The 21763-nt window shown below is 44.1% G+C and overlaps 2 protein-coding genes across 4 annotated transcripts in view; both read right to left on the bottom strand.

The window, feature by feature from the left end:
• Positions 1–7667, bottom strand: part of LOC116489554 (cytochrome c oxidase assembly protein COX16 homolog, mitochondrial) — a 42508-nt gene extending 34841 nt beyond the window's left edge. Inside the window, exon 1 of the mRNA XM_032187981.1 lies at positions 7583–7667. Coding sequence (XP_032043872.1) covers positions 7583–7642 — 60 coding nt within the window. The 5' untranslated portion in view covers positions 7643–7667. The remainder of the gene's footprint in view (positions 1–7582) is intronic.
• The window catches only part of LOC116489552 (deubiquitinase DESI2-like), a 75086-nt gene that overhangs the window by 11325 nt on the left and 41998 nt on the right, over positions 1–21763 (bottom strand). Inside the window, exons 5-7 of one of the 3 annotated variants that reach the window (XR_004253299.1) lie at positions 11935–13099; positions 9628–9859; positions 3161–4091 (exon numbers count right to left, since the gene is read on the bottom strand). Coding sequence is in view for 1 of the 3 variants with exons in the window: in XM_032187979.1 (XP_032043870.1) it covers positions 12857–13099 (243 nt within the window). In the remaining 2 variants the exon portion in view is untranslated. Of the gene's footprint in view, positions 1–3160; positions 4092–9627; positions 9860–10059; positions 13100–21763 lie in introns of those variants that run through there. The other 2 variants (XR_004253298.1, XM_032187979.1) reach the window with 2 other exon arrangements.

The following is a 21763-nucleotide window of genomic DNA, read 5'->3' as shown; positions in this document are numbered from 1 at the left end:
TAAAGGACTCAGTGATTGACATTGTGTTGAATGGAAATATTAGCTTGGGTTTAAGTTTCTCCTTTCTCTTTTACATTAGGAGGGAAGATGCCCTCACCACCCTCATTTAAGTTAATTGTCTTTAAAGAGAAAAATAGAGACATACACACACACAATGATGAAACATCAAGATTCAGCAATCATAATAATCAGAAGTGGAACAAGAATTGATGTTAAGAATTCCAGCAACGTCATTAGCTGACTGGCCTTGCATATTCTGTATGTCTGACATGTTTCTAGCTTTGCAATTTGTGATGGAGATAATCTCCACATTCCCTGCAAGCCAAAGACAGAAGCAAAGTTCCACACTTTCCACCTGCAGCCCTGCATTCTTTCACTGTGAGGGAACTATTAGATTTAAATGCATCAGAACACGGAGTAAAAACTTTATTACACAGTAAACACTGTCTGCCTAGTTACTTGAATGCCTTCAGCAGATCAATGAAACGATGCTACGATTTCACTTTTTTCTTTTACTTACACCTGAAGTTTACTCTTAAGAAAGCAAAAGTGGGAGACATCCCAGTGAGCCAGCACTTAAGGCACGTTAGTGCAAGCAGCTTAGCAGCACAGCTAGCACGATCCCCCCATTAAAGATTTCACACTGGATTATTCCTTTATGTTTCAGTGAGTACACAAAAAAACCTATGATGTTGTAATGCAATTATGCATGCATGGAAGGCTTGCATGTTGCAAAACAAAATGAAAGATAGGATGTGACATAAGAGCACCATCTGTCACATATACTCAGCAACCTCAATACATGTCTTATGTAAAAAAATGACATAAAATTCTCTTTAATTCTTTTTTAAAATCTATTTGCTCACTTCTCCATTGGGAAGTATGTTATGCAATTAGTTATGGATGGAATGAGACTGATCACTTAACTGCACCTTAGGATGGGTAATACTCGTGTTTGTCACCACCACCAGCGAGATGTTCACCGAGGACTTGTAACAGCACAAGAAGTTAGGACTTAAGAGCAGATCCCACCCTTTCCTGCATACCCTTCGGTCCCTTGAGTTAACAAACTAACAGGAAAATTTCTCCGGCAGCACCAGCAATGTGCAGCATCCTAAGCATCCCTGTTGCTAGAGGACCTCACTCCTGCTGTAGCACCAATTGTGAAAGTCAGATTACTAAATTACTTCACAGTTGTTGTAGATCCCTAAATTAATCAGATCACTATATGTAGTGCTGGCAACATGTATTACACACTAAGTGTAAAGAAAGCAAGAAATGTGATCACTGAAGAAGGAACATGCTAATTTTCTAGCCTCTTCCTTAAGAACACTGCAGCAAAACCCTCCAGCTATTCATCAGGAGCTTCAAAACTAGAACAGTCGCAAATGGTTTTATTTTAGTTTGCAGTGATCACAGTCAAAAGGTTTGGGGGTTTTCCTTTTTAAAGAACTGTCATATATGCGGTGCGGAACTGGTGAAAGACAGCAACTTGGCAGCGCAGAAGAATGAAGTCTCTTATTTGTTCCTAAATAAAGTAGCATTCAAGCTGCCAGTCCCACAGCAGAGCCCGGCAGATCATCTGAACCTGAAGCGCCCCCCTCTGCCAGCTCTAGAGAGTATTTTATTTTCCAGCGCAACTCCAGCACTGCTCTAATGCAGAAATTGTTGAGATGAAAACAGGGCAGAATCTTCTCAGAAACTAAACTGCATGACCCACTGCATCAGGTGAACTGGCTCAATATGTAGATTGGTAGAAACCGACCTACAAACAACGCAGAACTGACAGCAACCCACACGGTCAGTGCTCAGTGTGAGCATTAACAAAAAAAAAAGGGGCATTTTCAGCCCCAGCATGGTCACCCTGCGTTACACCCACTGCTTGGACTGGGCAGATGACACTGGAATTTCATTCAGCAGCTGCAGCTGTTTGAAAACCGAGTCTGCCAGGGTGGCCAAGCTGCAGTTGCTGAATACCATCTCCTTCTTCCGAAGCCTCTAAAAGCCAAAATTTGGGTTCATTATTAAAATTAGTATTCCCATTACTCAAATGTTATAATCTAGCCAAGGTACACTATAATGAGAAACTGTTTACGCCTTATGGCAACCCGGGGTTCTTGTCACCTGTTCAGTCTATGAAAAATAAACTGAAATCTACATTAAAGAAGATAAAAACAAACCACTACTAGTCAGGAAACACTTCCCTGTTGACAATGCTGGACAGGGACTGAAAATTCAATGGAGTAGCGTTAATCTTACCTGCTTACATTCACCACCCCTTGAAGAAGGTGGATCTTAAAGCAGGACTATGCACACAGTGTGAGAATAAGCAAATCTCTACTTGTGCTGCTGTTCCAAGGCTCAGCACCAATCTGCAGATCCCTGAGTGCCAGCTTAGTCCATCCTAACAGCATTGAACAATGTAGGCACACTCCTTCTGTTCTAAAATAAAAGAGAGGGCAAACCTGGAATACAAGAGAGTAGCTACCATTTATCTGGAAAATGCTACTCAAAGATTTAGAATCAAAAATAAAAGTTTAAGGCACTGATTCAGAAGATGAGCTCAGAAACTCTAAGACCTGCCAGTCAACTCAACGATGGATGTCAGCTATTTCAGACTGCACAAACTGGAGTCCACAGAAGCCCTTTCAGCCTGAACATGCTGGCTTGCACTCCGGCACGAGCGGTTCTGGGGGTGGTTTTATCTGGAGCAGCTCCACACTCTGCTGTGGATTCAAACACACACTCAGATGAACAGGAGATGCAAAGCAGAAGTGCAGCACAAGTCATGGACATATCCCATGATAATCTTAGAGACCCAATATTTATAATACAAGTGATTAAAGCATTAAAATGACACGATCCAACTCAATGATTTAGAGCTACCAATTTAAACGTCTAAAAACTGTTTTGTATTTATTGCCTTTCTAGGCTACAGATTTAATACTTGTGGGCTTTTACAGGCAATCACAATTTATCTACAAATATTAGAAGTCAGAACTCGTTTACCATGGATAAATGTAAACTCCTATCCATATCCCAAAAGCATATTAGCATTTAAATGAACTGTTCTGTATATGTCAAATTTTATTGTAAAGTTGCATGAAGTAATATATACTAATAAAAACCCTGCAATTCAATATTATGAATTGTTTAAGGTGATAATGTAAATGATGTTAACAATAACACTGACATATCTGGAAGTAAAAAATGCTAATTGTAGTTATTCTTTTTCATACAATACCAAAAGATAATTGAATAACAGTTTTTATACAGAGACACTGATGGCAACAATAAATCTCAAAAACATGATTACTCCCAAGAAGAATTTTTCACTTTTCTAAGTGTTTGTATTATCTTTTATGGCTAGATCCTCCAAAATCAGCAGGGAAAAAAAGCATGCCCAGTGTAGAGCTTATGCCAGGATTCAGAACTGAGCAGCTTTTTATGCAATGTTGTATTTAAGGGAATCTTTGGACACTTGGTTATTTAAATACATTTAAATGATAAAAATGTACTTTCCCTACCCATTAGCCCAGTACAACTTCCAATATTGGTGAGTCACAGCACAAGGTGGCACTTCCCAGAATTTACAAAATATTTCTGAGCATCAGTCTTAGCTTCTAGATGACCCCGACTTCACCAGCGAACAAAACTAATCCGCATACATATGAATTCATATCCTGATAACCTCTCCTTTTTTTTTTTTTCTTTTCTTTGCCAGAGGAGGTCAATAAAGTTGAGAGAAAATGGGTTCATTAACAAGGCCTGAGACACCTCTGACATTCTCTAATGGTGCCTGGGAGCGCTGACCGCGCGGCTGCAGCTCTGGTAGCAGCTCTCTCTCATCTGACCTTTCTTCTCCTCCTGTACATGACAGGCACTCTCGCTGTCTCTTAACAAAGTGCTTATCAAAGTAAACTTGCACTGTTCAAGGCAGCAATGTAGATGGCAATGTAGTACAGTCTGTGGGCAGACACACTGATGGAGATATATTTTAGGAACATGTTTATTCACAGAGAAAAACTTTCACTGTTCCAGGCTACCTTCATCTTCTCTTCTGGCAACACTATGCACACCAAAAACAAGATCTGGAAAGAGGAGATACACAAGGAAAGTACTTGTAAAAGCATGGTCATTACAGAATGAGGAGATTAAAAAAAGAGAGAAAGAGAAGGAAAAAAAAAAAAAAAAGAATGAAAAGATGTCAAAATCCACAGCTATAGATACGAAGAATGTCACTACATGCTAAATGTTTGAAACCTGTGAACCTGCATATATAGAGCATTACACTTATGTTAGGTGTGCAGTGAAAATCACCAAGTGAGGCACAGACCATGTTTCCTGTCTGCCAAGATGCTGCTTTAGATCCTCTGCATTTATTTTTTCCCTTGTAACATGTTGACAGCAGAAGTGGAACTGGATCTGTACATTCTTTTTGCAGCTTAGAGTACAAAAGATCCTTGTCTAGAATCAGCCAAAGACAGAAACAGAAATTCAGGTTTTGGCAAGTGTTGTGAGCATACAAAATAACATTTTTTAACATGTGTTTAAAACCTGTAACTGCTTTTCTATTTTGAAGCCCAAACATTACCTCAATGACTTAGAATCACCACTTACACTTGTCTGAAAAAAAATTACTTCTAGCAACCTTCAAATGTTCAAAACTGCACCAGAGGTACCCTAACATGATCCATGTCTTGTAAGAAAGGTGTGACACTGGATCCACCTGATGTCGTACCAATGAGCCTCACTCTCTCAACATCTTACAGAATCACCCCAGCAGCTGCAGTACGCTGATGGACACATCCCTTTGGGGCTGGTAGAGTTGATTGTGGAACAGAGCCAAGCATCCCAAAGACGTGTAGGCTCTTTTCTTTTAATGTCAAGCCTGACTTACCGTGATAGGAAAGAGACAACAATACAGCTGACAAAGATGTTTAAATTACCACAGTACGGCCCTTCTGTCATAATAGCAAATTTTAGAGCTACAACTGTAAGGTCACTGAGCTCATCCCAACATCTACACAGATGCTGCCATCTTCACCAGTGCTTTACGACTACGCACCCTGCAGCGCTCAAGCTGTTAAGATATTCCATGCCAGGTTAGATTGCTCTCTCCCGCACGCATACAGTTTTACACCATGCAGAACCTGAGAAGTTTACAGAAAAAGAGAGTTAAAGAAAACGTTGACAAATCAAGGTTTCCTGCAGATTAATTCCTGCCCGCTACAGTCTCCCTGGTGCTCACAAAGAAACAGTCTTATCTTCTGAAAAAGCACGACTGAAAACTGTGATTTACACATCTTACTCTGAAAGCTGCTGTCATTTTGATGTTTTAAAGATGAACCAAGAAAATTCCTTCTGCATAGAAATATTCTAACAGCCCCAAGCCCAAATGAACACACACGCAAAAAAAGGGTCAAGATAACTTACACTAAAAAGGAAGAAAAATTTTTAAAGCATGTGTGTATATAGTGAGACCCTCATCTGTTTTTGAATTATGATCTCTTCAACCTTGGATCCTTTTTAAAGAGTAGTGCAGGGACTTCTCATTCAAATATGCATTACAAGAAAGGAAGATATGAAATCGATTTGAATTTTAAAAAAGACAACATAGTATTGATGAAAAGTCCAGCACTGGGCTCATGTCCCTCAGCAGTACTGAAGAATAAAGTCTCATCTTTGTATAAAGAAAAATTACAGGATGCAAGAATCTAACAGAGAACTTTCATTTCAGTACTATCAACAAATTCAGCAGAATTTAAAGGGTTACCAAGGCACGCTCCTTCCCTGACTGTGCACAGATTCAGCACATTTTCTGCTATCACTGATCTTTTAGGAATATTCTGCTCAGCTTCAGAGATGCCTTCAGAGGTCAATAGATAGCTGAGGAACTGAAAAAAACTGCACAAGTTTTCCTTTCTCTTACTCCTTGGGAAGCCATTGGGCAACAACACAGAAACATTCTGAAATATTCACAGGGGAGACTAATTTTAAGGCACGGAGATATGAAACCCTGGAATGAGATATGAGAGAATATTTCTCAATATTATACTGTTTCTGGGGGAAAGATCACTGCGGTAAGGAAAGAGGAATGAAATTAAACAGGACAAAAAATAAAAGTCTCTAAAATGTCTGCTATGACTGATGGCAAACCACGCAACAACACCAGAAGGCTCAGAAGGGCAACCAGAGGTCTGCCCTGGCCCAGGAAGCTGAAGCCCTAGCTCCAGCACTGGAGCAGAACTGAAAACACGATGTTGCTGACAGGTGGTTGTTAAAGCTCTTCTCCATGTTTGTTTGTGTTGTTTTTTGTTTTTTGTTTTTTTCTCCTTTCTTTAAACAAGTGTTTTACTTTACACTTCTTTCTGTGTCGTATAATATGATTTGTTTTTTCCACAACGCATATTTGTTCTGCAGGACCCACCCCACCCAAGATACCTTCCCACTTTGGAAAAGAACTAATAACTATGTTGTGGGTTGGTTTTTTTTTTCAGTCCTTTCAGAACACAAATGATAACAAGCATGTCTTTGCCATACTTTTTGAAAGTTTTATCAAAGTCAAGATCTTGCACATCAGTTGCATCTCCTCACCCACTGCACCAGTTAACCTACCAAACCAGATGCAGTGTTATTGAAAAGCTATGGTGACTTTCTTCTCCACCAGTGTACCACTTCTAAGTATCTGTGATTTAATCATTTAGTATTATTCCCAAACTTTTTAATGGAGTTAAAATTGAGCTGCAGAATATTCAGCTGAGTTCTCCTTACTTTGAAAGCAGCAAACCTTAAAAAAAAAAAAAAAAAAAAAGAGACCTTAATAATCAGGTAAACAATAGCACTGTGACCTAAAAATACACCCAACCTGAAACACCTCAGAAAGGTGTTATTAAACTCAAGAATAATATCCGAATGTCCAAACATGAGGGCACTAATTTCAGTCTGAGCACCAAGAAGCGCAGCTCCGGCCAGCCCTCGGGACACAGGTGCATGCAGCGGGGTGGCTGGACAGCTTTAGTGCTGTATCTTTTGAATAAAAAGTAGTGCCAACTTTTGTTTGCAGTATCAGGGACTGGACTGGCTGATGCAAACGGTTCATGCAGCTCTGTCATTATCACATTAGTTTGTTGGGGTTTTTTGACCTGTTTTCACTTCTCACAAGTGTCTTTATCATCGTTTTGAGAAATGTTACTTGAGTGCGTTCTATTTCATGAGCATTTCCACTTAAAGCTCCTACCCTGGACACCTCTGGAATGGCACTTACTCGCATCACTGAAATAAACAGCCTGAAACCTTTTAATCCTTTTAACTTTAAAGAAGCGCCGCCGCCTTTCTCCGGACCACCCCATTCTTCAGACGTGCGCTGCGGGAGATTTAAGGAGGATCCTGTTCATTTACCCAAAAGCACTATAAAATATATTAAAATCACCCTTTACCCTACTCTTCATCCACCTTGAAAGCCACTTACCCTTTAAGCACCCCATACACGGAAACGATCGTGAGGCTGCCCCCGGGGCACCCAGCGCCCGCCTCCGTGCCCTCACCCCCCGGCCCCACGGCCGCCCCCCGCCCCGCTCACCAAGAGGGGGACGCCGTAGGTCATGGTGCGGCCCCTCCACAGCCGCCGGAGCCGCTCCATGAGCCCCGGCAGCGTTTTCCTCCCTCCTCCCCTCCCTCCTCGGCGGTTCCGGGCCGCCACAGCGGCTCCCTCCGGCGGCGCAACGCGGCCGCGGTCGCAGCGTTCCGCGGGGAGGCTGCAAATGGCGGCGCCGCGCCCCTGCCGCTGTCCCCATCCCCTGTGAATCCCTTGTCTGAGGGAAACTGTGTGCAGGAGGGGCAGGTCGGGCTCTCTTCCAGGGCTGTGCACGTTCAAAGTTACTCGCTGCAGCATAGTCCTTGGGGGGGGGGGGGGGTGAAAGCGCCGTCCACAAACCAGAGCCTGGCACTGAATTACCCTGCTGAAATAAAATTCCCTTTGGGTGTGTATGGTGGAGGAGTTAGTCCTCGCTAAAGACACCTTTGAAGTCGCAGAAATGAGTAAACAACACAGAACTACAGAGAAAAAGGCTTTCAGGCAACCCTGAGGCTGATGAGCAGCTACTGTGCGGACAGGTGGTTGGTGGCTGGATGTCCCCAGGGAGAAGTTCCCTTCGCGACTCCCAGAGGTGAAAGCAAGAATGTGTTTCTGCAGCCAAATCTGACCCAGTAGGCAGAGGAAAGGCCTGCAGCGAATAGTTGGGGAAGGAACAAAGGCTCGTGTGCCTGTGTAACGAAGAAAAATCCATGTGAAAATCGATAGCTGCTATGGCGTTCCCAGCAGGGAAGAGAGCAGCAGTCCCCTGCCAGCAGGGTGAGGACAGCCTCTTGGCACCTGCTGAGCCGTGGGTACTGCGCTGTGGAAGATCTAGCGCTGCATGTGTACATGCTTTGTATTCACCAATAAAGATTTGTAAGGGTCACAGTCCCTGCTGAGCACACCCTGGTGTTGAACGTGTGAAAAGAGCGTCACCGAGGGGATTTGATTCAAGTTCTTGGCATTTTTCTTCCCTGTGGGCTTCTGCGGGACATTCATTTGGAAAAGGGCTTGGCCTGGGCTAAGTGGACCTCAAAAACAAAACATGCCACTTTGCAGAATGATGATTAAATGATGACTAGCAGAAAGGAATGACTAGTTCACTGAATCTCAGCACACGTGGGGTTTTACTGCCATCTCTAAAGCCAGCCTGAGGAGCTAAGATCGGGCATTTCAGGAAAGCAAGTGGCATGGAGAGACAAGGAGCTTCCATAGCTTACCCCAGGGAAAGCAGGACAGCAGGAAACATTGCCATTCAGATTGGTAAGGCTGAGGCCACCACTGAATTTAAATTTACACAGCTTCTACCCTCCCCAGTGAGACATATAAAAATATTCGCTCAGTGGATGACCAGTACATAGGCAGCTGAAGCTATACTTACAACAAAACAGAAGTCAGCTCAATACTGTTAAGGAAAATGTGCAAACCCCAATAGGTTTTGTAGGTGAATACACATCTTCTTTCCTGAGGGCTTTCTTCTATGATTTTGAACTTTCCATCAAATCTCATTGATTAGGCAGTCCTCAGGGTCTGGCAGTTAGCTGTGTCTTTCATTTTGTTTCCCAAGGAGATAAAACTACCATGATCATACTGCCAATTTTCCTCCACTGTTATCCCTTATCCCAATCATGTTGCACTCCCAGAAACTTTTAAATCCGATCAAAACAAAGCTGGCTACAGCAGCATTAATGGATCATCTACTGCGGTTTAGAACCAGCAGTCATTCATTCCTGGTAGCAATTTAATGTCTTCCACCATCCCCTCAAACACCTGAATTCCAGAAATGCTGACTTTTGTCTGGGAGTGAAGAGAGCAGAAGAACAGGCCTGTGTTCATCTCTGGGCTGCATTCAGTCTGAGATGAAGTCATCACAGAGCACTCCTATCAGCACCGGGAATAATCTGAAATTAAGAGAATTGCTATTGCAGATACAGAAGTGCTGAGAAGAACAGTTACTACTTACCTCATTTGCCTCACTGTAACTTTCCATAAACACAGTTTGTCCTGTAACTTGAATTAGACTAACCTTACCTTCATTATTACTGTCTCACCTGAGGACTATTAGCTCCCTGCTAGAGAAGTAACCCTCAGCTGCTGATGCCCATGTACAGCGTTGGTGCCCTCCCATTCCAGCTTCAACAAGGGCACAAAAAGTCCTGGCAGTAAGTAGAAGGGTTAAGAGTCTGTGCTGGTGCCATTGGGTGCTCTTGTCAAGACTCATAAGCTGCTCTTTGTTTTCACTGATAATTGCTGGTAGCTAAATTTTTTCCATGGTGTTATAATCTAAAACAGTCAGAGAAAGTAAATAAGAAACTAAATGCAAATGTTATGATAATTACAAAATAATAGCAATAATTCTGTGTTAGAAGGATAAGACAAGTGCTTAAACCAAACATGCTGTGCTAGAGATGAACAGTAAATTAGACTTAAAAATGTTTTCATTTTTAATAATCTAAAATGTTGTTAAATTACAGAGATAAAGCTATCACCAATATATATTTTATTTCCACAGTGTCCCTTTGTTCTTGACATTGTTGGTCAATCACCTTGAACAGAGAGGGGTGGGGAGAAACCTTTCTGAAGACTGGAATATACTCTGGTTTTGACTTATGACAGAGGTTTCATGCCTCCTTGTTATGACCCCGACTGCCATAAAGAGACTGACAAACATAAAAGTAGATAAACAAACATCTGGTTTTTATGACACTGACAGCACTTCCCAAGCGTTACTCCCAATGCTTCAAGCACAAAGTCATGTCCCCCCCAAGAAGGTTGAGTGCACCTTTCTTGTCTGTGTTACAATACAGCCAGTTAAACATTTTACTTTGTGAATTACTGTGAGAGGGTTTTCCTCATGAAACGTGCTGCTGGGGCCATAGTTCTCTCCTAGGTGTGTGCATGAGGTTTTACATGGCGCTCAGGTGCTGAATGGAAACCCAAGGGCTGGCTGGCTGGCTTTTGCCATGTCAGGAACGAGGCGAATCTCTCAGCAGTTTCCCTGCCCTGCATGGAAGCTCTGGGAAAGCCTTTTCTCACTTTCCTCCAGAGAAGGACTTTAAAAAGAGATTTGAAAATTCCCTGCACGTATTGTGCTGCTGGCTATTGGCAGGCACCCTGGGAACTTCAGACAAATGGAGCTTGCGCTGCTGGTTCAGGCTACAGTGACCATGACTGCAGGGGAAGGGAGTACACAACAGTACATTGTGTAATGTTTCTGGGCAGCAGGATGGAGAACAGGATAGAAATCTTATTAAACATCCCTGGACGAGCCAGGGTAATCAAGACTGGTGCTGGATTGGATACCAGGAGCTGCAGAATTGCTCACAATGCAGTATTGGCTGTGGGTAGCCAAGGTTAGTAAGGAACATGACTTCAGTTCAGTACAGAACTTGCAGCAATTTGTTCAGAGGATAAAAATGAGAGGTGTGTTGTAAAAGGTTTGTTGCCCAAACACACACAAGTCACTCCAGGCAGCAGTGGAGTGAGACCAACCTGTGCGTTGTATTTCCATATGATACATCTCACCAAAGCCTTTCTTCATGAAGAGTGTGCACATGTAACAAGCCACTAAGCACTGCCTGTGCAGACACGATGTACAGCATAGCCAGCCATGAAAGCACACGCTTCTGTATACCTGAGCTAAAGAAACAGTTGGACTTAGCACACTCTTGGTCTGACAGCAACCAATGAAAGGAGACAACCCATCTTCAGCGCTTGTAGTTTTTCTGGGTGGAGGGAGGAAGTCCTGACTTGGTAGCAGCTGTTGAGAACAGCACTTCTAAAACAGACACCTTCTGTCAGCACTGGGCCTGTTCCTTTTTCATCCTCCTTTGTGTGGCCAAGAGGAGGTAAAAGGGAGAAAGTGGGGTCTGGATTTCCCCTTTGATGCTCTCCCACATCATCTGAATAGAACTCCTAGTGAGGTAACTGAGTGCAAGCGTTGGTGAATGTGTCCTTTCCTCCCTCCTCAGCTTTCTCATCAGCCATCAGAATGAGCAGAAAAACATCCAGAGACCAGATTTTTCTCAAGAGCCGGCCTGGAGAGACCAGTAAGCCAGCTCTGCCCATTTTTCATGCCATTGAAATAGTGCACACAACAGAAGGCACCATGGTGGCCCATGCATGGGAAGGGTCATCCATGCTTTCCTGATGTGGCCCTAGGTTTCCCCTCCACCTCCAGAAAGGGAGGAGAAGGAAACATGCTGACATTCTTTGGGTTCGCCACTTATTTGTTACCTTCTTGGGTTGGCTTTAAAATAGGCTGGGGAAGGGTGGCTCGGGAGACACCTTTTAGGTCTTGTGAGTACAGAACAAGCTGAAGGAAGTACTGGTCTTCCCAGCAGATTCCTTCTCCTCACCTTACTGCTCCAGAAGGCCATTTTCCCCAAAGACAGCCAGCAACCATAAGCTAGGAGACAGATTCATCAGCCTGGGGAAAAGAGGAAACCAGGAACACTGCCTAGAAATAGGGGAACTTAGAGGGGTCTGTGCCAAAAAGCACCAATATGGACAACAGTCATCTCTGCACCTACTTAGCAGCTGCCTTTATGCACTAGCCCCATCCTTTTTTTTTTTTGACCCCAAAGAAAAGCCACAGTAACACATTCATTTTCTAGGTTCTCTTTGTTATTATTTTCAAGAGCAGGACTGTCATTCGAGCTCTTAAACTAGAGTACTGAAAACTGGTGTTTGTAGAACAGCAGCACCTTTCATTTGTCCTTCACATGAGTTAGAAACCTGATAATTACAAAAGGGATGGGGCTGAGTGGAGCTTGTTGCTGGTCTAAGAGATGAGGTTGAGTTCTGGCTCTGCCTCCTTCACTGGGTGTGGGCAGGAGATTTGCCATTTGGGAATGGCAACCCCAGCCAAAGTAGAGTGGAGGCTGCTGGGCTTAAGTGGGTGGGGGAAGAGATAAAAAGATAAAACTGCTCCAGAGGAGGAACGTCACAGTATGGTGCCCCCCGTCCCTATGTGTGCTCTCATGCCTGAGAGAGTCAGCAGTTCTCCATGGATCGAGGAGCATGAGGATCCCGGGAGGAGAATCCAGCTTAGTTGCCACACCTCTCAGCTCAGCGTTGGAGTTCACAATCGTTTTGGCAAGCAACTGTCGTGGCAGCCCTCTGAAAAGGGTCTGAAGCTTCTCCTCCTCAGTAGGGGTCTTCCTTCCCCTGCGTTGTCAGGTGAAGAAAACAGAGAAACCAAGGTGTGTGAAAGGGTGAGCGAGGAAGAAATAGTACACGAGAGAGGAGAATGTTATTAGAGAGCATACTGGGCACAGCTTAGACCCGGGTATGTCTACAGGTTCGCGAGGTGCCTGAGGCTGAGGGGGTGGCGGAGGTGGAGGGGGACTCCTCATCCGTTGTGTCCCCCTGCTCCTCCTTGTGGAGCCCGAGGCTGATGTGGCTCTGCAGGGCTGCTGGCGTCAGCCACTCCTTGGGGAGGCAGCTCTGGAGGAAGGGGATGCAGGAGCTGAAGTAGGCCAGGCGGTTCACCCAGCGGGGGATCTCCTTCCCGCACAGGATCTGTGGAGCAAACCAAACAAGAGCATGGTTAATAGTACCCAAACGCATCTGTAGTGGTAGCATCACCTCCATCTGCTCCGTCACCTCAGCTGGTGTGCTCCCCATTGCTCTGAAGAGACCTGTTTGAATTCAGGGAGCGTCCTCTACAGCCAAAACCAGCTCTAATTGCAAACGACAGCACGCAGCGACTTCTCAACACACACACAGCCCTGCCAGCCATAGCCCATATCAGCATCTGAGCAGTGACTGGGGAAAACAGCTCATGGCCCTCAACATCTTTGGCCAGCCCGTTCTCCAGGCAGTCCATGGGTTAAGGGACAGGCCTGTTGCTGCCCCTCCGTCAAGACAGAAACACTCATTTTCAGAATTGTTCAAAAATTTTGGGAAAAGATTTAAGCTGTTGCTGGGCAGACTCTAGGAATCGAGAAGCCAAGCCTGACTAGGCAGATCTCCGGAGATGCCTGAGAAGCTGCTCTTCCTGCTCACTTTTCTTCCTTGTGCCGACACACCGGGTCAGTCAAGTTACAATACCTCAGGGTCCTTTTCCTACTGTCACATCACACTTTGATTTCTCCTTCCGTAGCATTTCCTAAATGCAGGGAAGAAATCTACAAATGTAAAAATACTAGCTTCTCACTAGGTCTGTGTTTCATCACACATGCTGCTGGCCCCAATTTGGGTTACACTCTGCTAGCACAGGCACTTTTTCTAAGTCATATCATATTCAGCACAATGAAACACCTTGCTGCATACTGCAGACCCTTCCTTCTGCAGCATTTGACCACACATACATACAGGTGCCAGATTTTAGAAGCTCTATCTGGCTTAGGCCACATAAGGAAAATTTCCCTTTGCATTTTACCATTTCCCAAAGCAGACACAGAAGAGGCACCTGGAACTTACCAGCCTCAAGGATCTGTCCTTGGTAAATACACTGCCTGTGCTGCCCTACACCAGTATGCTAGAGCCTGAGGTCTGTGGCAGGTCATACTACCTGAATTCTCCTTCCCACCCAGCACTGTCTCCAAGGCAGATGTTGAGGAAATGCCACCCCACAGACCTCGTTCTGTACTTTACATGGATTAGTGCTTCCAGGGCTGTCCACGCTGCACCTTCTGCCAATACTAAGCTCCTTTCATTTCTCTCCCACCTTCTTCCTGACTAAAACTACACTTAATTTAATACCAATTACTGCAAAAACTAAGAGGTTGTTTGTCTCTAATCCACTAAAGAGCTTATTTGGTGAGATGTCTGTTATTGACAGTGGAAATGCAGGAATGCTTAGAGGTTTCAAGGGATTTTTCAGGGAGCAGCACTGGAGCAGTCGCAAAGAGGACAGGCCATGCTGCTGGACAGGTCTTAGGACTGATGGCCAGCTGGTCCTTCATGTGCACTTTGGTCTGGCCAGAATAATCTAAGCTCCAGTCCAGCAGTCACCTTGAGTGTAAGGAAATTAGCTTACTCCGACAGCGTGGAATTTCCAATAAGGCGTGGAGATGGCAGCAAACCTGAGACCATGCTAATTTGACTATGGAACTAACTTTATTCTGACATGCATTGTTTAAAAATCAATGTGTGAAACTGAAGCCATTATCATTAGGCATCAGAGAACGAGCAGAACCATTTGGCTTCCTAAATTATTTTCAGGTACAGAGTCCTGTTCTTTACTCAATACCCTGTAAATTACAAGGGTAATCAAGGACTTCTAATTCAGTTCTTAATGGTGCTGCATTTTACTTAACCTCAGACACAGCCATATGAATCTGTGTTTTTGATATTTTTAATCTGTGGACAGTTCTTTCAGTGGCAATTCTTTATCCCCATCCGGTTTCCATTGCTAGAACTACTGCCTGAATCAATAAGCACAGGCGCTCTCTACCTGCATTTAAGACTCATTCAAAGAAAATCTGCTGATCTATTTGATTTTCTCATCAGACGCCTCTGATCATTTTCATAAGAATACTGCTGAATTTTTAAAACTGTACTCAATATCTTCTACTCGAACATTGAACTTGAGCCAAAACCAACAAATGCAGCAGAATTGCCTCTAGATTTTGTAGCATTTCTCTTTCTTCCTGCCCAGGAACTCAGGCAACATATTGCCAGTGTAGAAAGTGACTCAGTTCAGGCTCCTTGTGATGCATGCATACATGTGAATTCAGTTCTCAAGGAACCATAGGTCTTCCTAAAGATTTCTCCCCCCCACATATTAATAAGAAAACAAAAACAGGGTATGATTCATCAGAAAATTAGTAGAAGCAATAGAACAGAACAAGGTAAGACTGCTTGAAATGGAAATACAGCTTTAAAATTTGTCTTTCTTTTCTAAGCAGATTCCCTGGCAAATGAAATAGCACTTCCAAATGTGGAAGCGATGCTGAAACGTTTGCTGTTTGTTTATGGGAGCTTCTTCACCCAGAATGAATCAGTGAGGCCAGGAGGAGCCATAAAAAGAACTGAGAGATGTGTGGGCATCATGACATCGATCAGCAAAGGGTTGTTTGTGAAGCTTAAGGATAATGATAGAGTCAAAGCGGTTTCCCTTTCCTCAGTAGTGTTTGCCCTTGTCTCTCATCAGCAAAGCCTCGTTACTATTCCACAGCAAAACACAATGCTCCACGGGAGTAAAAGGGCAACTGCAGGGAATTCCACTAACACTGTAACCTTCTCCTCTGTTTTCAGCTCCTTGCCATAGAGTGTGTCATGCTACATCATCCAGCAGTACTTGGCTCACGGAGAAGCATCAAGTAAGCCTGACTGTGATGGGATTGAGCCAACCAAACTTAAATAAAACAACACAAGCAAGATGAAGTGGGTGTTTTCCAGCTGTGTATGAATCCACAGAAACCTTACTGCAGCTCTTTAAGGCAATTCTCAACTGAAAACCACACATTGAAACAATAAACTTAATAAACTTACAGAACCCTGTTACCATACACTGTTTCCACAAGAAGATTTTTTTTTTTAAAGGTTCTCAGAAATTGGGTATTTAAGAGTTTTTTCTTGCCTGACAACCAGGTTATTTTTTCTTTTATTGAGGGGGGTAGACTTTCCTGTGATGGGTCATGTAGCTGTCGTGTCAAACTTAGCATATAAGCCACTATGGGTCAGAAATCACTGGTCCTGGCCATCCTATCAAATTGTCCTGCTACCATCCCTTTTGGAAATACCCAGGGACCAGAAAACTACCACAGCTGCAGCAGAGCCTGAGCGTGACACCTGAAAAAAGCACAGCTGGTGTGCAGCTGACTGGAGAAGAAACTTTAAAGAAACACCTAGGGCCACAGAAGGGCTAAGCCTATGTGAGATGCAAGCCTGAAAGGTAGCTCAGGGGTTAGCTGTAGCTTATCTGAGGCATAGAAGTGCTTGGGATGGGCAACCCTGCGTAGTACAGGAGAGGCTGGACTATGAGCAGCAAACCTCAGGCCATTCAGGCTAAGCAGAGCTCTGCAGACCTCCTGTGAATATTGTCTGGCTATCACTGCTGAGCACAGCTCTTCCTCATCTTTCTCGCTCTGTGAGGTGCCTGAAGGCGTGAGTTATTCCACCCACCCCACAGAGACAGCCAGCCACTGCCACAGCCTGAAACGCAGCCCCTGGGACAGCGGGTGCAGCTTCTGCTTGCTGGCCCAGACCGGTGCCCACCTACCTCCTGCAGAAGCCCCCGCGCAGGCTGCATGTACTCGCAGCTTCCACTGAGCGGCACCTTGTGACAGTCAGCCCGGGCTCCCGGGGGCTGCACAGGAGCTGCAGGGGACTCTGCAGATGCAGCTGGGTCAAAGGGAAGCAGCAGTTCAGACATCCGAGGCTGAAGCCAAATGTGAGGGAGAAACAGGACCCAGCAGTTCGCGTGCTGTTTCGGCACGGCTGTCAAATCCACACCGGGATTTCAACTCATCAAGAAGCAGCTCGTTTAGGATGTAGAAAGAGCCTCTGAGCATCTTTAGCCCTGCTATTTGGCAGTAAACAGACCCTGGTTAAAATATATAAACAGCCCTAGGGTATAAGGACTGCAACTCACGACTCTTCCCTCCCTTAAGTGCCCTAAGAGCGAGGATTTATTTCTCAGCAAGACCTTACAGTTCTGTGTAAAGCTTTACCTTGAGCAGGAGAGCAGCCTAGCAGCTGGGAAATGTGGGTTTGTATGACATGCTGCTATGGAAGAAGCTGAGACTTCTGCCTTACAGAGAACAATGCAATCAGCCTGCTGCTATCCTCCTCTTTCTTCTCTTTTGAGACAGGGATAAGGTATGCGCCGCATTCTGTGAACGCTATTAAAATACACTAGACATAATCTGAGGTAGTTTAATGGACCGAGCCCCTTCCAAAAGAGGGCGAAGGGCTGTTTAGTTGTGGATCCTAAAAGAAAACACTTAAATGCAGTAAGTTCAGTGCTGTGCTGGATGGTGCAAATTGGGGCAATTCAGGCCACGCACACAAGTCTAGGTCACCACACTTAGGTATATGTTTGGTTTTTTTTTTTTTGGTTTTTGTTTTTAAGTGAGCCCTTCCAGAGGCACCGTGTAATCCTCTGGTCCGTGAAAATCAAGCTGTGCAGAGGCAGTGTTACATTCCTCAAGCAATGTGTGCTAATTACTTCAGTTCTTCTCATCGTGCTGAGGCTCTGAGAGTTCAGCCCTGAACATCTGCTCAGCCACCCACAGCTACTTCCCCTCAGCTGCCCTGCTTAGATTGAGGTGGCGGCCACACAGGGCACGTATCCACAGAGCTGCTGTGCAGGGCTCCCTTGGCACACGGCAGAGAATGCAAGGGGGCTTACTGCTGCCTGAGGAGTCCAACACATCCCACAGCACTTCAGGGGCAAAGCGTTCAGAGTCCAAGGGGAATCTTTCCAGTGTTTGCTCCTATAAGACCTAGACAACACAGCGTAGATGACGCTTATCTGAATTTCAGAATAAGGCCATTAGATGCAAACCAGCACACCTGCCCAGGCAAAGCTTGCAGGCTGCACTACAGCGGCCAGAAGCACGTGTAAAAAGAAAAACATGGCAATGCAATCAAATTAGTACTTGGAGACATACAGAATAAACCACAAACCCAGTGCAGGAGCACACCTTTGCCCAGTGCTCAAAGAGCTGAGGAAGTCTGCATGTCTCAGCAGGGAACATACCTCTAGCTCTGCCCTGCAAATGTGACTACGTGACATCTGACGGACCACATTCAGGGCAGAATTATGAGTGGCATCACTGATTTGCTGTGTACCAACGCTGCAGCATGGCCAAATGCCTCTGGGCATGAAAGCACTTGTAGCCAGCATTTCTAAGTACAGGCAGCAGGACGACAAGGTAGGCAGCAAGCAGCCTCCTAACAGATGACCATTTCAGCAGCGCTGAGTGTAATTAAGTCTGGGCTTGTAACTGATATTTAAAACACTGCAAACAACTGTGATTCATTTCTATTATCATGATGGCATGGAAAAGAACTCTCTTTTCCTAGCAGGTGCAGCTTCAAGACCAGTGGCTGAGAACAGATGTTACCCAGTATGATCGTCCATATGTTACAGTATAATACACACACATATATATATATATATAAACACAAATGTTATGGCTGTCCTGAACACGACCAGGCCAACCCACATCCACAGAGTGATGGGCATGAGCAGCATCCTTTTTCCCTGAATAGCTAGTCAAGAAAATCCTGTGTTTCAGTCTCAGTCTGAAGCCTTCTTTCCTAACATCGGTAAGCAGCAGGTTACTGAGGATGGAGAGATGATGAGAAGAGAGAATACAGGAACCCATGGGAACAGGGAAAGACTTTGTCTGGCAGGACTCCTAAGCAAAAGCTTCCAGTCTCAAAAGCCTATCAACATACTTAGTTCATTTACACTTTTGACACTTTTCATTTATCAACAGGCATTGGTGAAAAGGACGGGGTTTTTCCTTGCCATCTTCATTTGTATAAAGGAGGCATGTCCTCAGCATTTGTGTACACAGCCTCAAAGGGTTCACGATGGTGGGTTTAGAGAAGAACTCCCCAGAGAGTATGAACTAACTTGGCTCCAAGCTATTATGTTTATTTATAACAGGGTAGGCCACAGGGTATTTGGTTTGGAAAGACAACTGCAAAAATAAAGCAAATAAAGCAAAATAGATGGTGCAACCCCCCCACACATGCACACATTTACAACAGTTCCAGGAAGATTAAAATATTGGTTGTTTTGTTTTTCTGTTTCATTGTTGTTGTTTTTTTTCTCTCCACTCTTAAAATATCTTCACATTTAATCTAAAGTGACCAACCTACCAGAAAAAAAGGGAAAACCTGAAATAACTGCAAAGGCACATGTGGCAAAATCAGACAATTTTCAAACAATTGGAAGGATGTGCTAAGAACTTGCTATTTTGGGGGGATGATTTCTTTTTCCAATTATTTGCCACCTCATGCCATTCCCTGCACAAGTAGGTAGTCAGCAAAAAGAGGACGGACTGAGAGACCTGGAAGATGCATGTAGGATTTATTCCATTAACCCTTTTTGTTGGGCTGGAATACCCTTTCAGGGTAGCAAGGCTAGAAAGGGTAACAACAGAAGAAGAAATGTATACTTTTATATTAGCCTTCATTCCAAGAATTCCCCAAGTACTTCACAAATTTCAACTAATACACAAACCACACTTGGAAATCTCATTTTGCCACTACAGAGCAGCTCTATCTGTGATACCATTTAGCAGTTTACTAACAGTATACAGTTGTGCATACTTACAGGTGGAATTGAGAGAAAAATGACATCCATCTGAAACCATGAGGATGATCTATGGGTGCAGGATGTCTTTATTAATAAGCTGCTTCTAGATGTAAACGGTATTTAAGAAACAGAAAAGCAAGACGGCCTGTTCCTCATAGAGCTAGCGACATTCAAAGGCTACTTGAATGAAGCATGTCTTTCCATCAGCTTTGGTGAAGACTGGCTCAGGTGCCAGGAAACAAAGGTTTCCTGATGTTCTTTCGTAGCCCACAGTTGCTTTTCAGTTGGGTTGTTTGTTCATTTCTGTCCCTCTTTCCTGCCTGTTTGGAGTTGTCTGTCCCCTGCCAGTAACAGACTAGCACACACACTTTTGTCCAACAAAACACCCATCTCCTCCTCCTAACAGAGGCAACTGAAAAACAACTGTTGACTAAGGAAAACACGAGTATCACTTCGCTCCTCAGGATCTGCTGAAAACTGGTTTATAAAAGCTTTTGTTGCTTTCAACCATGACACAAATGCCTCCTGAAGTTCCCTTCTCTGATGTTTAATCCCTTCTCCCTGAGCTTTCAGGCTAAGGAAAGCTTCCTCGTTTTTAATAACATTACAAGAGCTCACGTGTGTCTGGGGATGGACCTGGAAAGCTTTAGGGCTGAATTATTCATTGCGATTAAAAAGCTGCCCTCGTTTGGTCCTTGACTCAGCAAACCTGCCTTTCTCAGCAAATTTGGTGAAAGTCAAACTACTTTAAGGAAAGCAAGATTCTGGTCCAAGTCTGTTACAGGCTGCCAGTTTTGCCTTGGCTGGGAAAGGACAAGTAACCAGACATGGAGAAAAGGTGCATTGGCTACCATCTCATGGCACTTCAAGCACAGCCCCACTGCAAGTGGGTAAGTAAAGAAAGATGACTCCCTTCTACCAAGGCTCCAACCACAATTGTTGACTCTGGCTACAAAGCATTTGACTATGTCCACGATCCCTGTCCAGTAGGGGCCAGGCTCACCTACGATGCTAAAGAATTTTCCAAGGCTGAGATGCTTAGGAGGTTCTCTTCCCCTCCTGTGTTGAAGATGAATAGGCCATGCTCACTTCACTAGTCCCCAGGACTATTTCCCAAGGCCACTTCAGCTAAAGAACACCACCTCCAGTTCCCCCAAACATCTTTCTCTCTGGAAACTTCTACAAATTCTACCACTTCAAAATGAGCTTCTAAAACCACAAGCACATTCATTCTGATTTAGGCCGTTCCCTTTCCCTGCTGGAATGTGTTACTTCCTTGTTCGTGTAAATAATTAAAGTACGACAGTTCCCACAGGAAAGGCTGAGGGACACCCTTCTCCAGCACATCTTGCGGCTGATATTCAGAAGAGCTTTTTGCTGGAATGCAGAATAGAAGGTAAATAAATCTTTGGTGTAACTTGCTCTCCCACACCCCAGTGAGCTTCTCTTTATCCAGGAAGCTTGTGGTTACTTCACAATGAGTGTCTCACCAGCTAGAAATTCTGTTTGAACCCACAAAAGTTTTCCTATGAAAAGTTTTAATAAACTGTCAGATCCATCTAGAAGTCTCTGCTTTCAGTGACTCAGTTTACTCCAAAAATCCTAGTTCAGCTTTAACAATTATCTTTGTTAGGATGTTTTCTGGGGAAATCAGCTATTTTACCAGATAGCATCTCTGAGCACAGTCCTCTGGATCCAATCCTTTGGATGACGTGTTGATCAATAAGGAAACAGATCCTTTGGTATTTAAAGGAGTAAAGGGGTGAAAAGGATCCATGAGTACAAAAGAAAGCTGGAGAAGATATCTGTTTTCCTTGAGGGTTTGTAAACCCTCAAATCCAAGTGATCTATCCCAAGTTTATGATTCTCTGACATATACAGGTCAGAAAGAAATCATTTCCCTTTCAAGAACAGGAATAGAAGACATGATAAAAGAATAAAATCTTCCGTCGCTGCTATCC

Source organism: Aythya fuligula, chromosome 5, assembly GCF_009819795.1.
Source record: "Aythya fuligula isolate bAytFul2 chromosome 5, bAytFul2.pri, whole genome shotgun sequence".
Classification (NCBI taxonomy): domain Eukaryota; kingdom Metazoa; phylum Chordata; class Aves; order Anseriformes; family Anatidae; genus Aythya; species Aythya fuligula.
This window is presented reverse-complemented; position numbering and strand designations above follow the sequence as displayed.